This window comes from Ahaetulla prasina, chromosome 1 (genome assembly GCF_028640845.1).
Source record: "Ahaetulla prasina isolate Xishuangbanna chromosome 1, ASM2864084v1, whole genome shotgun sequence".
NCBI classification, from domain to species: Eukaryota; Metazoa; Chordata; class Lepidosauria; order Squamata; family Colubridae; genus Ahaetulla; species Ahaetulla prasina.
Genome location: NC_080539.1, coordinates 58,594,409 through 58,612,368, shown reverse-complemented (window position 1 = coordinate 58,612,368; position 17,960 = coordinate 58,594,409). Strand labels below are relative to the sequence as shown.

General features: G+C 34.7%; 1 protein-coding gene across 1 annotated transcript in view; it reads left to right on the top strand.

Annotated features, from left to right (window-relative positions):
• Positions 1-17,960, top strand: part of USH2A (usherin) — a 587,033-nt gene that overhangs the window by 102,324 nt on the left and 466,749 nt on the right. The window contains exon 11 of the mRNA XM_058169610.1: positions 5,841-6,036. Coding sequence (XP_058025593.1) covers positions 5,841-6,036 — 196 coding nt within the window. The remainder of the gene's footprint in view (positions 1-5,840; positions 6,037-17,960) is intronic.

Here is a 17,960-nt window from a genome sequence, read left to right as displayed (position 1 = left end):
CATCAGCCGAAGGCCCGGGCTCTGAGGGTCTTGACCATCCGGGGAACGGGAGGAGTCTGAGGGCTCGGGGCGCGTGATCGCCTGCAAGCATCGAGGACGCGCCCCCATAGAACGATATGAGCCCCCACTCCCGCCATATCTGCCCCTCCCCCTTACCGTGGAAATAGGACCACCCTCTACCGATGGAACACAAACTCCCCCCATGACCCTCGGACCTATTAACTTACCGCCACGAGCATACGCAGGAACTGGACCCCCACCCGACGGGTTTCCCCCAACACCCGCCCTTTCCCTCCCACCCCTTAAAAATGCCCTATCTAAAAAACCCCAAAGGCTCTTCCTCTTCGCATGCCACCTCTGTGGGTCCCAAGACCCGTCATTGAGGCCGGCCCTCGGTAACGAAGCGGGCCATTCCTGCGAGGCAGGGGCACCTCGCAGGCGCAAAAGTTCATGTGCAGCGTAACGCATAGAAAAAGTACGAATCGGTGAAGGATGGTAAGATGACACAGTCCCAGGTGGTAGGACGTTAGTAGATGATAAAACCTCCAATGGGTGTCCAGTTGACAAGTAGGACGAATAAAAGCTGGAACTAGATGATAAAGATGATAAAACCAAAAACAGGTAGACCGACAGCCTCCATGGTTAAACCTATGGATAAAGTTCCCACCAAAAGATCTTAATAAGGTAGAAATTACTATCAGACTATCCATAGTCCAGTCCAGAAACCCATAGGATAGAAAATGGATGGCATCACAGTCCCCACCATCGATGTCCGTTGTCAGTTTCTCCACCAAGCCTATCATACCGCCCCTCTCCAATTACTCCGAGAGTGCGCTGCGGGCTGCTAAGGCCAAGACCTGTCCACAGCCAGCTACTGACCCCAAAAGGCCACAGGTCCCAACGTGGCAGGGGGCCAGCTCGGATAGATGGAACCAGGAAGAGAAGGCGAATGAAGGCCGGGAAAACCTACACCCCTTCAAGGATCAAAAGTCAGGGGCGGACAACTATAGGCTAGGAAGAATCCTTCGCCCCTTCGATGTCTAGAAGTACGATGTTTAAAAGTCTGATGGGGGGGGGAGAAGCAGGCAATCAATAGGGCCAGATGGAAAACGCGATGTAAAACGCCGATAGAGGGGAGCAAACCGCAGCCTCGTCTCAGGCCTCTTCTCCCACCGCGGCCTCACCACGCCCACCGCCGATAGGATCGTAAAGCAGAGGACACCGCTGGACGCCGCTGGAAAGACGCCGCTGGAAAGACGCCTCGCGGCCCACCAGGTCCTCGCCCGGCGCAACAAAGTGCCGGTGGGGCAAACGGGCCAGAAGTGATGTCGCGGCAGGAGTCGGGCCGAAATCGAGGCCGGAGCCCGCAGCAAACAGCAGGCCTCCCTCGCGCCCCGAAGATGGCCGCCATCATCCGACCCGCCGCTCTTCCGTCGGCCCGTTCTCGACCGCTGCACATCCGAGAGGAACAAAAAACCTCTCTTGCAGCAGCCAGAGAGATGGTAAAGCATACCGGGGGACAGGAGCAGCTAGGTGAGTCACCCAAAGCCCACCATTCTCGGGAAAACCTCCAGCGCCGATTCCGACTCCTCTAACAAGCCGCCATACTTGCGCATGCGCAGAGCCTACATTTCTAAAATGTAGGGAGATACAGTAATTTCAGAATAGAGTAAGGAAGAGTTCAGAAGGCAGTCATGTCTATATCAAGTTATTATTTTATTTACCATAATTGAAAAGACTAATTTCATATAAAAATTACCAATGACTTTATAAACTTTTGGTTTTCATTTGCATGTAAGCAACATAGTGTATTGATCAACCCATCTCTTTCAAAGGACAAGAAAACTATATGGAAAGTTAGTTGAAAATTGTTTCCCTTAACACATTTTGGTACACCAGGGCCGTGATAAGAAATATCTTGCCTTGAAACATTCTGATATGTTCCTTTTTCTTTGGCATTATGTATGTTTTTCTTCTTACTGAGAACAGACTTTAACTGGTACCTTTCATTGTTCAAAAAACCATGAAAATATAGGAAGTTTTGATATAGCAATAGCACTTAGACTTATATACTGCTTCACAGTGCTCTACAGCCCCTCTCTAAGCAGTTTACAGAGTCAGCATATTGCCCCCAACAATCTGGCTCCTCATTTTACCGAAGGATGAAGGCTGAGTCAACCTTGAGCCTGGTGAGATTTGAACTGCCAAATTTCAGGCAGCCGACAGTCAGACCATAAAACCTGGACAATTCTTTAGGTTTCCAGAAGCAACTGAATATCACAATTGATATTCAATTGTGCAAAAATTGAATAGATAGGAAAGTGCAAAAATTGAATAGATAGGAAATAAATCCTTGATGATAGTTAGTCATGCCATGGTGTCCTTCCATTTGGAAGACTGCAATGCACTCTATAAGGGACTGCCCTTGAAGACCACCTGGAAACTTCAACTGGTCCAGAATGTAGTGGCACACACAGTGATGAGTACCCCTAGGTTTATCCATATAACACCTCTGTTGCATCAGCTGCACTGCCGTCTATTTTTTTCCAGGTGCAATTCAATGGTAAAAGCCTTCTAAAAGTTATCACCTTTAAATATGACATATGGCCAGATTTGTCTTCAGGACTGTCTTTTCCTAAAGTCATCTCCTCATCCTACCAGGTTAGATAGGCTCAGGATGCTATTCAGCAGGTTCTGGAGAACCAGTAGCGGAACTTTTGAGTAGTTCAGAGAACTGCCAAATACCACCTTTGGCTGGCCCCAGAGTGGGGTGGGAATGGAGATTTTGCAATATCCTTCTCCCAGGAGTGTGGAGGGAATGGGGATTTTGCAGTATCCTTCCCCTGGAGTGGGATGGGAATGGAGATTTTGCAGTATTCTTCCCCTGCCATGCCCACCAAGCCACACCCACAGAACCAGTAGTAAAAAGATTTGAATTCTACCAGCTAGGTATGCTTGTAGTCCCACCCCTTAAACACAGCCACCTTATAAGAATGCCATTTCTGTGGAAACTCTGTCCTAGGAAATCCTTTTCCCACTGAAGTTCAGCAGGCTTCTATCCTCCTAGCCTTTCATAAAAGCACGGAAGATCTGGCTTATCCCTCAAGGATGAGGTGACTGCATGTCAGAAGCTTGATTGGACAGTAGGTTTTTGATTTTAATGTTTAGGGTTTCAATCATTTTATATATTTTTTATAGGAGATACCCAGGATGTGATACAAAATGGGTGGCTATATAAATGTTTTAAATAATTAAATCAAATGCTACTTCTGAAATCCTAGTTTTAATTGCTGATTATTCCATACTGACAATAGCTTACTCTTAAGTTGTTCTAATTGCAGGTAATAAGGCAGTTGCAGGATTTTCTTCTTCTTTTTTTCTTTTGTTTCATTTTAAACCTGAAGCTCAGCAAGAGTAAGAAATTAGGTGAAACACCAAGATGATATAAAAAAAGAAAATAAGGAAAAATGGGCTGGTCTGTACAGCTCAATAAGGCATAAATAGACTGTAGCAGTAAAAACCAAGATAGAGCAGAATGATTAAGAGGCATTAAAAATAGATTAATAAGTCTGGAGAAAATGGGCAGAAATGAATTACATGAGATAGAAAGGCATTATTGAAGGAAGTGTTTCCAAGGCTGACCCATGGAAGATGGAATCGTAAGGAATAAGGTCCTGGCTCATGAAAATTAATTGTCACGTCACAAGGATAATTTTCAAGAAAGTGTGTTTAAATGGCTCAGGATACACTTTCGCTGCATAATTTACCATTCCGAGCAGTTCATCAATGCTTTTCTGTAAAGAACCAGTTATATGTCATTTAACCTAAACGAAGATACAGAATTCCACAAGAGAATAAGTATATGGGTTTTATCTTTATAGATTAAAAAAAACCCTTCAGTTTAATACTTCTTTTATTATAAAAGCACTATATTCACAACTGTGTTCTGAAAGATATTTCAGATAGATTTGTTTTTTGTTTTTTTTAAAAAATGCTCATAATCCAGGATGCAATTCCAGTAAATTTTCAATAAATGTGCTTAGTAAATATGAACATTGTATGTACAACAGTACTGAAAAAAGTGACATGACCATTTTTCACACTTACAATCTTTGTAGCATCTCCATATCCATGGGATCAAAATTCAGATGCTTGGCAACTGACTCATACTTATACCATTGCTGTGTACAAAGGACCTCTGACCTTTTTGCAACCTTTTGACATACAAAATAAATGAGGAAGCCAGATTCACTTAACAACCGTGTTACTAACTTATCAACTGTGGTGATTCACATAACAACTATGTCAAGAAAGGTCATAAAATGGAGCAAAGCTCACTTAACAAATATTTCATTTAACAACAGAAAATTTGGGCTCAATTGTGGTCATAACTTGAGGACTATTTGTACTTTTCTGAAAGGCCCTGAAGACGTGGTTTTCTCAGCAGGTTGATAAGGAGCCAATCAGCTTTGATTGTATTTGTTAGATTTGATGATGGAAGAAACGGACACAGCTCTTTCAGTAACAACAGCTCTTTATTAGTAGACCAGTACAACCCAACAACCTGCTTGTCTGGCAATGTCCTCTTTTATAGAGGGCTGTCAGATGGCTTAACCAATGAGCTTTAAGTATTTTCCCACCTTTTTGGAGGCTGATTGAAGACTATAGCTCACTCCTTATATGGTACATAACAGCATTAATTGTGTTTACTGCCACTGCAGGACAGTGCGCTAGGAATTTTTGTTCTTAGTAATCAATAAAGTAATAATTGAATTTTGAACTTTCAAAGAACCTTTCATATGTTCTGCGTCAAAACGTCTGGGCAAGCTTAGAGGTCATGGGATAAGAGACTGTGTCTTCTATCGTTTGTTAAGCAAAGGGTGTAAATGGAAAATTTTCTCAATAGAAAGAAGTAAGACAAGTCCCTTAAAGCTCTTCGTTGGGCCTGGTGCCTTTTTAAACTTTGCCTAGATGTCCAGTAACATTAGCTGGCCATATTTGTCAATGATAACTAATGAGTCAGAGATGTAGAGAACTCCAGAAGCATTCCTCTAAACCTGGGTGAATGTTCAATCTAACAACAAAGCAATTCAAGTAAATAAAGAATAGTGTAGGGGAAGGCAGGAGAAGATAGCAAAACTGATTCAGAGGTTTTCTAGTAAAAATGTTTGGGATTTTGTTGCTTAGGAAAAATGTAATGGTGATACAATTGAGATATATACAAATATTCACGGCATGAAGGAAGTTGATAGGGATGTTATACACGAAAGCTGATTGGAAATAGGCCTGTTAATTCCGGTTAAATATTTAGTCTTTCTTCTGGATGTAGGGCAGCATACCTCCAAGTACCAATTGCAGGGAAATAGCAGTAGGGTGTGGTAACTCTATCCCTTGCTTGTGAGCATCATAGAAGTATCTAGATGACTACTATGAAAAACACAATGTTGGATTAAGATGGATCTTAGTTTGTAATGTTTTACAAATTAAGTTGCATGGAAATTGGGGGATATACTACAGTGTCTGAAATATCAGCACTAAATCATCTAAGAAAGTTACATATGACTAAGCTGCCCATATGTGGAGTGGTTTGATAAAGGTTCAGGAATGCATCAAAGCATCTTTCTCCTCAAACTACTTACTCTTCTTGAGGTGAATGTATTAACTTCCTGCTGTTTCTCTAGCTCTCTTTTTAGTGAATAACTATTGGTGCATGAAACAAATTCCTGTTTCTGTTTGAAGATTATCTAACCTAGTAATCACTCATTTCACTAATGAGTATGCACAAGGAAAGAGAGGAAAAGTGCACAACATTTGATCTCACTTTTTATATCTATTTTTAGATTGGAGGAAAATGTAATTGCAAAAGACATGTGTCTGGTAGACAATGCAATCAATGCCAGGAAGGATTCTACAATCTGCAAGAATTCAACCCTGATGGCTGCAGCTCCTGTAGCTGTAATGCCTCTGGGACGGTTGATGGAGATACTACCTGTCACCAAAATTCAGGCCAGTGCAAGTGCAAAGAAAATGTTATTGGTAAGTGCAAGGCAAGAATCTATATTCAGACATCTTTGCTTTTTCAAGACATAAAATGTTTGATGCCAAAATCATTGAAACCCAGATCAGACACGCAGTTTTCATGAGAATTTATACAAATCTTCCAAATACATTTTATTAAACTTTTATTACATATAAAATGTAATTTATTTAACAACAACAATTTGGGCTCAATTGTGGTCATAACTTGAGGACTATTTGTACTTTTCTGAAAGGCCCTGAAGACGTGGTTTTCTCAGCAGGTTGATAAGGAGCCAATCAGCTTTGATTGTATTTGTTAGATTTGATGATGGAAGAAACGGACACAGCTTTTTCAGTAACAACAGCTCTTTATTAGTAGACCAGTACAACCCAACAACCTGCTTGTCTGGCAATGTCCTCTTTATAGAGGGCTGTCAGATGGCTTAACCAATGAGCTTTAAGTATTTTCCCACCTTTTTGGAGGCTGATTGAAGACTATAGCTCACTCCTTATATGGTACATAACAGCATTAATTGTGTTTACTGCCACTGCAGGACAGTGCGCTAGGAATTTTTGTTCTTAGTAATCAATAAATAATAAATTGTATATTTGAACTTTCAAAGAACCTTTCATATGTTCTGCGTCAAAACGTCTGGGCAAGCTTAGAGGTCATGGGATAAGAGACTGTGTCTTCTATCGTTTGTTAAGCAAAGGGTGTAAATGGAAAATTTTCTCAATAGAAAGAAGTAAGACAAGTCCCTTAAAGCTCTTCGTTGGGCCTGGTGCCTTTTTAAACTTTGCCTAGATGTCCAGTAACATTAGCTGGCCATATTTGTCAATGATAACTAATGAGTCAGAGATGTAGAGAACTCCAGAAGCATTCCTCTAAACCTGGGTGAATGTTCAATCTAACAACAAAGCAATTCAAGTAAATAAAGAATAGTGTAGGGGAAGGCAGGAGAAGGTAGCAAAACTGATTCAGAGGTTTTCTAGTAAAAATGTTTGGGATTTTGTTGCTTAAGAAAAATGTAATTTATTTAACAACAGAAAATTTGGGCTCAATTGTGGTCATAACTTGAGGACTATTTGTACTTTTCTGAAAGGCCCTGAAGACGTGGTTTTCTCAGCAGGTTGATAAGGAGCCAATCAGCTTTGATTGTATTTGTTAGATTTGATGATGGAAGAAACGGACACAGCTTTTTCAGTAACAACAGCTCTTTATTAGTAGACCAGTACAACCCAACAACCTGCTTGTCTGGCAGTGTCCTCTTTTATAGAGGGCTGTCAGATGGCTTAACCAATGAGCTTTAAGTATTTTCCCACCTTTTTGGAGGCTGATTGAAGACTATAGCTCACTCCTTATATGGTACATAACAGCATTAATTGTGTTTACTGCCACTGCAGGACAGTGCGCTAGGAATTTTTGTTCTTAGTAATCAATAAATAATAAATTGTATATTTGAACTTTCAAAGAACCTTTCATATGTTCTGCGTCAAAACGTCTGGGCAAGCTTAGAGGTCATGGGATAAGAGACTGTGTCTTCTATCGTTTGTTAAGCAAAGGGTGTAAATGGAAAATTTTCTCAATAGAAAGAAGTAAGACAAGTCCCTTAAAGCTCTTCGTTGGGCCTGGTGCCTTTTTAAACTTTGCCTAGATGTCCAGTAACATTAGCTGGCCATATTTGTCAATGATAACTAATGAGTCAGAGATGTAGAGAACTCCAGAAGCATTCCTCTAAACCTGGGTGAATGTTCAATCTAACAACAAAGCAATTCAAGTAAATAAAGAATAGTGTAGGGGAAGGCAGGAGAAGGTAGCAAAACTGATTCAGAGGTTTTCTAGTAAAAATGTTTGGGATTTTGTTGCTTAAGAAAAATGTAATGGTGATACAATTGAGATATATACAAATATTCACGGCATGAAGGAAGTTGATAGGGATGTTATACACTAAATGGTAATATGTTCCCTCTTTCTTTTTGCATTTCCAATATATGGGGCTCATTTTGGGGTACATTTTCGCTAATCTCGAGTGGGTAGATGCCACCTATAGAACATTTTATATGCATTTTCTTTATATGCTGCTGATTTTGTTAATTTATGATTTCTGTTCCATATGTTCTCCCAATCTGATAAATTTATGTTGTGTCCAATATTTTGACCCCATGCAATCATGCATCCTTTCACTACTACTTCTTCCATTTCTACTTCGAGAAGATATTTGTAAATTTTGGTGATTTTTTTTAATCTGATCCTAATTAATTTTGTTTAATTGTTGTGGTTTAAGATGTATTCCACAATCTTTTATGTCTTGTTTGTATTGGTTTTGTAATTGGATATAAGCACACCAGTCAACTCGTAGCCCTTGTTCTTGGAGGTCCTGTATTGTTTTTAATTTTCCATGGGTATCTAATAGATCTTTGTATTTTAACATTTTGTTCAAGTCTAAGTTATTTGGGAGGATCATTGCTTCCATTGTGGATAGCCAAGTTATTATTTTTATATAATGCTTCTTTTTAACTTTAATTCAATTATTTATTAGCGAGTCTCTAATCAGGTGTCTATGGAAGTACTGTTGTTTGGTAGGTCTTGTTTCTCACAGAAAGGTATGCCATCCACTCTGCAGGTCATGACCTTCTATAGCTAATATTCTTTTATTCTTTAAATTAATCCAATCCTTTAACCAAACTAATGTTGCTGCACTATAATATAATTCCCAATTTGGCAATCCAAACCCTCCTCTGCTCTTCATGTCTTGTAGAGATTTCATTTTTATTCTGGGTTTTTTCCCTTGTCTAATAAATTTTGCTGTTGTTTTGTTAAGGTCATTGAAAAAAGTATTTTCTAATTTGACTGGAATAGTCTGGAACAAGTATAGAAATTTTGGTAGTATAGACAGTTTTATGGTTGCTATTCTTCCTAAAAGTGACAGTTGCATCTTCATCCATAGTTCTAAATCTTTTTTTGTTTGTTTGTTGTAATAGTTTATTATAATTTATTTATTTATTTATTTATTTATTTATTTATTTATTTATTTATTTATTTATTTATTTATTTATTTATTTATTTATTTATTTATTTATTTATTTATTTATTTATTTATTTATTTATTTATTTATTTATTTATTTATTTATTTATTTATTTATTTATTTATTTATTTATTTATTTATTTATTTATTTATTTATTTATTTATTTATTTATTTATTTATTTATTTATTTATTTATTTATTTATTTATTTATTTATTTATTTATTTATTTATTTATTTATTTATTTATTTATTTATTTATTTATTTATTTATTTATTTATTTATTTATTTATTTATTTATTTATTTATTTATTTATTTATTTATTTATTTATTTATTTATTTATTTATTTATTTATTTATTTATTTATTTATTTATTTATTTATTTATTTATTTATTTATTTATTTATTTATTTATTTATTTATTTATTTATTTATTTATTTATTTATTTATTTATTTATTTATTTATTTATTTATTTATTTATTTATTTATTTATTTATTTATTTATTTATTTATTTATTTATTTATTTATTTATTTATTTATTTATTTATTTATTTATTTATTTATTTATTTATTTATTTATTTATTTATTTATTTATTTATTTATTTATTTATTTATTTATTTATTTATTTATTTATTTATTTATTTATTTATTTATTTATTTATTTATTTATTTATTTATTTATTTATTTATTTATTTATTTATTTATTTATTTATTTATTTATTTATTTATTTATTTATTTATTTATTTATTTATTTATTTATTTATTTATTTATTTATTTATTTATTTATTTATTTATTTATTTATTTATTTATTTATTTATTTATTTATTTATTTATTTATTTATTTATTTATTTATTTATTTATTTATTTATTTATTTATTTATTGATTTTCAGTCCTGCTACAGTTCCATATCTTTCTAATTCCTTAATTAATGCTTGTCCTTTCTCTAATGGTTCTTCAATAATAAAAGCCAAATCTTCTGCAAATGCTTGCAATTTATATTCTTCGTTTCTGGTTTTCAATCCTTTTATTTCTGGATTTTGTCTGATTCGTTCTAATAATATTTCTAGTGAAAGTATAAAGAGCAGAGGAGATAAAGGACAGCCTTGTTGAACTCCTTTCTCTATATTTAAACTTTGGGTATTTTCTCCATTAATTATAATTTTTGCTTTTTGTATCGAGTATATTGCTGTTATAATATTCTCAAATTTAGTGCCAAAATACATATCATACACTTGTTGAATCATAAATTGCCAATTGAGGTTGTCAAATGCTTTTTGTGTGTCCAAGAAAACAAAGGCTGCTTGTTTCTCCAGGTGGGCTTCGTAGTATTCTAAACTGTCCATTATTATTCTTAAATTATTCCTAATTTGTCTATTTGGGAGAAATCCATTTTGATCTAAATATATATAGTTGTTCAAAATTTTCTTTAATCTGTTGGCAATGATAGTAGTGAATATTTTATAATCTACATTTAACAAGGAGATTGGTCTATAGTTTTGTATCTGTCTGGCATCAGTATCCCCCTTCAGGATTAGTGAAATTAATGCTTCCCTCCACGTACCCAGCATTTTAGCTGATGTTAATACCTCATTGAATAAATCCACTATTATTAGTCCTACTTGTTCTTCTATTGCCTTATAAAATTCTGATGGAAAACCATCGGGGCCCGGTGTCTTGTTATTTTTCTGGGATCTGATTGCATAATTTAATTTGGTCATGGTTATGTCCTTAGTCAGGATTTCTTTCAATTCATCTTTTATTTCTCTGGCTGTTTTTTCTCTTAGACACTCCCTAATCTGATCCACATCTATTCTTTCTTTCTTACAGAGATCCTCAAAATATTTATGTGCGCTCTTTTTTTTCTTTTCTATTGTATGCTGATAATCTCCATTTTCATCTTGTAGTTGATAGATAGGGTTTTTTCTCTCTTTTTTGAATTTATAAGATAGCCATCTTCCTGTCTTATTTGCTTGTTGAAAGTATACTTGTTTAGTTGCCTTCAAGTTTCTGACCAGTTCTTCCTGCTCGACTAAATTAAGTTTGTGTTTGTATAGTCAATTGTTCTTGTAGTTGGAAGTTTTGTGGGCTGTTCTGTAAATTAGTCTCTAATTTTTTGATTGTTTGTATTGGTTTTGTAATTTCCTGTAATCAATCCTTTTAACCAAACTAGTGTTGCTGCACTATAATATAATTCCCATATAACAGGTTTCATAGCATCCCATAAGTTTTGGGTTGTTGTATATTGATTGTTATTTTCTTTAAAATAAAAATTTAGTTCTTCCTTAATTTTCTTAATCAATTCCTCATCTTTCAGTAATTGGGAATCTAACATCCATCTTCTCCTTGGTTTTTTTTTACCCTTCCAGTTGATTCTGAGTGGGCTATGATCTGCCCATGAGTTTGGTAGAATTTCTACTTCTGTCACTTCTTTTGCTAGTTCTCCACTCATCCATGTCAATGCGTGACCGTGACTTATGGGAGTTCGAATAAAAAGTAAATTGTCTCTTTTCTGGGTTAATGTTCTCCATATATCTATTAGATTTAATTTTTTAGTCATTTCTACAAATATTTTTGGCAGTTCTCTTTTTTACAAATCTGAGAATTTATACAAATCTTCCAAATACATTTTATTAAACTTTTATTACATATAAAATGTAATTTATTTAACAACAACAATTTGTGGTGTTTTTCTTATGATAATAACCCCTGCGTTATTTGCAAAAATTAAATTGTGTGTCTTTACATTCTTATTTTATCTGTTACTTGTACTTAATAACTATCTTTAATCTATCTCCGTTCTATCCAGTTATACCATTGTTTCCATACATTATAAAATATCGATGCCTCTCTATCTTTTAAACTCAGCATTAATTTGTCCATTTCTGTGCAATTCATGACCTTTTGTATGACAAGTTTCTCTGCAGGTATACATGGCTGTTTCTAACATTGAGCGAAGGCCATTCTGGCAGCAGTTAATATGTGTAGTAGTAGATATTTTGTGCTCTTCGCATATTTTTTTTTGAATATCCCCAATAGGAAGAGTTCCGGTTCTAAATCTAATTGTTCGTTTGTAATTTCCTGTAATCAATCCTTGATTTTTAACCAATATTTTTGAGTCTCAGGGCAGGACCACCACATATGGTAATATGTTCCCTCTTCCTTTTTGCATTTCCAATATATGGGGCTCATTTTGGGGTACATTTTCGCTAATCTCGAGTGGGTAGATGCCACCTATAGAACATTTTATATGCATTTTCTTTATATGCTGCTGATTTTGTTAATTTATGATTTCTGTTCCATATGTTCTCCCAATCTGATAAATTTATGTTGTGTCCAATATTTTGACCCCATGCAATCATGCATCCTTTCACTACTACTTCTTCCATTTCTACTTCGAGAAGATATTTGTAAATTTTGGTGATATTTTTTTGTCTGGTCCTAGTAAAATTTTATCTAATTGTTGTGGTTTAAGATATATTCCATATTCTTTTATATCTTGTTTGTATTGGTTTTGTAATTGGAAGATACCACCAGTCAACCCGTAGTCCTTGTTCTTGGAGGTCCTGTAGTGTTTTTAATTTTCCATGAATATCTAATAGATCTTTATATTTTAGCATTTTATTCAAATCTAAATTATTTGGGAGGATCATTGCTTCCATTGTGGATAGCCAAATTGGGATTTTTTATATAGTGTTTCTTTTAACTTTAATCCAATTGTTTATTAGGAATCTCTAATCAGGTGTCTATGGAAATATTTTTGTTTCATATGGTCTTGTTTCTCACAGAAAGGCATGCCATCCTCTCTGCAGGTCATGACCTTCTATAGCTAATATTCTTTTATTCTTTAAAATAAAAATTTAGTTCTTCCTTAATTTTCTTAATCAATTCCTCATCTTTCAGTAATTGGGAATCTAACATCCATCTTCTCCTTGGTTTTTTGTTTTTTTTACCCTTCCAGTTGATTCTAAGTGGGTTATGATCTGCCCACAAGTTGGGTAGAATTTCTACTTCTGTCAATTCTTCTGCTAGTTCTCCACTCATCCAGGGCATGTCAATGCATGACCATGACTTATGGGGGTTCCTTTAAAAAGTAAATTGTCTCTTTTCTGGGTTTAGTGTTCTCCATATATCTATTAGATTTAATTCTTTAGTCATTTCTACAAATATTTTGGGCAGCTCTCTTTTTTACAAATCTGAGAATTTATACAAATCTGATTTAGCAGCATATAATTACTGAGTACTCCTACCAAATTACAGTTTAAAGTAAGTATAATCTGCTCTTCAGATTTTTCTGTATTCAGCAGAAATTTGTAGGTATCCCAACAATACCCATTTTTAAGTAGTGAAATGTATTATTTGCTTAAGATTTATTTTGGACATCAGCATGTTGTTCATAGTGAAACAAATCTAATGCACTTTTAGATAAATGTCTATGTCAGCTTCCAAAGGGTAAATGGATCTTTCTTCAAAATATGTTGTACTATAGCCTTCCTTCCTTTCTCCCTCCCTCCCTCCCTCCATCCCTCCCTCTTTCCTTCCTTCCTTCCTTCCTTCCTTCCTTCCTTCCTTCCTTCATTTCTTCCTTCCTTCTTCTTTTTTTTCTCCTGTGAAATGTAAAGGTCAACAGAAATCTATGTATGCTAGAATTTGTAATCATGGACTATGTAAATTTAATTTTTTTAATTCATCCTCAGGGCTATTTATCATTTTTAACAATACATGCTTTTTTGTTTTCTATTCCCACAGGATTTTTCCAGAAATTAGATTTGATTATAGCAATTTATTATTTTTAACATATTTGAGGGGAGCCACAACCATGTAAAAACAAAATTTATCAAGTTCCCAAAATATAAACTGTATATAATGCGCTTTGAAATGTTGATAAATGGGAATAATATGCAAGAGTGGCTTTGTTTGTGTGTGTTTGATGAAAGGAATGATAACTCTACATCTCTCATACATGTGACTTTTTAAAAAACATCACACGTAATATTAATATCCTTGTATTAGAATCTGTTTTGTTGTAGAAATAATCTCACACTTCCTGGAGAAAAAAGTGTTAAAATACCAATAGTCTTTTGTTTATCTGTAGGATTTTTGAATACTGGGTTAGGTTTGCTTTTAGTTTCACTAGAAAAATATTTATTTCAAAATACTTGTGCAACTAATATATAACCCAGGAAATGTAATGACAAAAACTATTCTAGACTTAAGTATGCCCAAAGGTATTTTAGGGGATGAGAGGAGAACGTTGTTTTTTTTGCCATAAACTAGTTAAAATGTAATATACATTTTATGTATATTATGTATGTACATAATGTACATATGTATTGTCAGTACACATAAATCTTGACATAACTTTATTTTGGGGGAGAAAAGAAGAATCTTCATATAATCTCCTAATTTCTAAGCAAAATTATTAGATAGTACAATTTCAATCATTTAGTTGAATACTCAGATTTAATAATTCCAATTATGTATAATTTTTAAAAAGTGATCATTAACAGGAGAGGATATATATATATATATATCAGCCAAGCTCCCACCCAATCAGTTCAAACCCCCACTAGCTGTTAAAAGGAAGAAACAACTGCGATCATACATTGCTCCCAGAAGCACGAAGCTGAAGCCTGAAGATGACGAATGAGATTTCGTTGAAACGTCGCCAAGAAACTTCCAATTTTACACGGGAGAAAACCCGAACAACCAAAGACCTGTGTGTGTGTGTGTGTGTATTTTCTGAGGTTTTCGCGGGTGTTTGTATGTAGGTCTTTGGTTATTCGGGTTTTCTCCCGCGTAAAATTGGAAGTGTCTTGGCGACGTTTTGACGAAGTCTCATTCGTCATCTTCAGGCTTCAGCTTCGTGCTTCTGGGAGCAATGTGTGATTGCAGCTGTTTCTTCCTTTTTAACTGCTAGTGGGGGTTTGAACTGATTGGGTGGGAGCTTGGCTGTGCTCTGATTGGATGGGTTGTTTTTTTTTTTGCTCTGATTGGCTGGGGGTGTGTCCTGTTTGGGTGGGGGCTTGGTTGTGCTCAGATTAGTCTGAGCTGCAAGGGGATTTGAGCTGGTGAGCTGCATTGCTGTTGTTTGGCTTCGTGTTCGTGTTCGTGCTACATCTTCATAGTGGGTGTCAGTCTGCTGCATGTATGGATTGGAGGGGTTTGAAATGGCTAATGTTGCAGCTGCGGTCTGGCTTCTGGTCCTTGGTCGTGCTTCAACATTAGCCATTTCAAACCCCTCCAATCCATACATGCAGCAGACTGATGAATGAGACTTCGTCGAAACATCGCCAAGACACTTCCAATTTTACGCGGGAGAAAATCCGAATAACCAAAGACCTACATATATATGTGTGTGTGTGTGTGTGTGTGTGTGTGTGTGTGTGCGTGTGTGTTTTCTGAGGTTTTCGCAGGTGTTTGTGTGTAGGTCTTTGGTTATTCAGGTTTTCTCCCGCGTAAAATTGGAAGTGTCTTGGCGACGTTTCGACGAAGTCTCATTCGTCATCTTCAGGCTTCAGCTTCTTGCTCCCAGAAGCACGAAGCTGAAGCCTGAAGATGACGAATGAGACTTCATCGAAACGTTGCCAAGACACTTCCAATTTTACGTGGGAGAAAACCCAAATAACCAAAGACCTACATACAAATACCCGTGAAAACCTCAGAATATATATATATATATAAAGTTTGTTTTAAATTGAGGGAGAATTTAAACATACAAGTTCCTGTAAAAACTATTTGATATATTTGTTATTAACCATTTGAATTTTGAAAACAGAAGTTAAAGTTATCACAAATTTGCTAAAACCCTAAAAATAAGGGTTGTATGAGATTCATTATCTTTAAAGTGTTCTCATATATCTTTTTCCTATTTCCTATTTAAGATTCTTTTCTAATTGGAAAATATTTTTTAAAATAAAAAAAATTAAAGACATGAAGCTTAAGTTTTTATCACCGTGCATACAGATGATTTTCTAATACTGGGACAAAAAACAAGAACTGAAGATGTCTATAATTTTGTTAGGAAATTATAATAAATAGTAGGAGGTTCTATTTTACTTTTTAATTTTATATGGAGGAATTTATATGTGTGTGTGTGTGTGTGTGTCTCTGTGTGTGATTTCTGTAGCACTGAACAAACTATACATGGGTGAAGGTAGACTCTGACAAACGCATTTGAGATGTGTTGGCATCTATTCTTGAAGCTAATAATCTAGAACAAGGTCAAAACATATAGAAAGCAAAAAACCTACAAATCATCTTAAAAATTAATAAGGATAAAATGATTTGTGCTTAATATATTACTCTAATGTTTAATTGTATAACAGATGCATTCAGATATATGCGTGGTCATATATAAAAGACCTGGAGAAAATGTTTGCCTAATGTCTGGGTAAGACCTTTCTGTCACCGGAGTAACCAACATGAAAAGTTCTTACCTACTGCTTGCCTTTTATATTTCTTATCTATTCTAGATCAAATTTATATTTTCCCATTTGTTTGGGAAAGCAGAATATAAAGCATTACCTCCCATGAGGTAGGACATTAACTTTGATATTTAGTAAGTAAATATGTAAGCAATCTGATGTACCCACCATTGTTCTTTTTTTAACTACTGAACAAAATATTGAAAGAGTCTACATGAAAAATGTGTATTTATTTTAAATAAACATGTGAATACTTTTTTAAAAATGCTGTTTGTACAGTACAAGTAACCTTAGAGGCTGTTGTCATATCAGTTTAAACAAGCTTCATAACAGAAAATGTAACTAAGGGCTGCAGTGTTATAAAGTAGGCCCTATTCAAGTTAGCACAACTGTTAAATCTTACTAATGATCCTATCACTACTAAAATACATTAGCACCAATAATTTTATTAAAGTAGGTGATTTATCTAGAATAAAAAAGGGAGAAGAATGTGAATTAAATGCCAAGCGTGTTAACTCCCCTGTACTTGTTAACATTGAATGGGATGCCCTGTAGGCCTTTCCTAGTATCGTTAGCAATAGATTACCTGTCAGGAATATGTATGGCATATTCAAATAAGCACGGTGCATATTTTTAAAACTGATACGATATGAATCCGTGTAGACCAATTTTAATAGTTCAAAATGAGTCATAATTCTTGTTAACAATACAGTTATTTTTAAAATTTGCAGCAATAGTGCTCTTTTTTTTATTTTCCTTATTGAAATTAAATGATATGCCTTAGGTGAGCCATTCATCACTGCTGAAAGAACTTGCCTTCTATTGGAGTTCTCCAATTTTTGTCCATATCTAATATGTTTCCCACTGTTTGGGGATTTGTTTTCTCAACCTACAATATTCTAAGTATAAATTTGTGTACCCATGTGGCTTTTTGAAAGAAAGAACATGTTTGTTAAAACAGAGAACTCCTGATTTATTTAATTTATCATGTGACACAAAAAACTGAACAATCACAATTTTATTTTATTTTTTAAATTAAAAATTCAGAATTAAAATCATCATTTTTAAAAGAGGAGAAGCACTTCTCAATTTATTCCCTTCACTTCTAAATTAATGGACCATACATTCCCTCAAGATTTAAAAAAAATGCATAGTCTTCAAGGCAGCTTAAACTAACTTTCAAAAGAAAACTGATACAGGCATATTACACTGTTTGGTGATCTTTTTCTTTTTCTCCTTTTTTCTTCAAAAAAGGTGTAAGGTGTATGTCTGTGTATAATATATATATATATAAATATCTGAGGTAATATGATTTGGTGCAACATAGGAAGATCTAGACCAGTACAGTTACTGTTTTAACATTTATACGAGGAATCAGATTAATTTTATTAAATAACTTAAAACAAATTGTAAACATGGTTCTTTAATATTATATTACTAGCATTAAATATATAAAGATAGTCCTCAGTTTACAAGT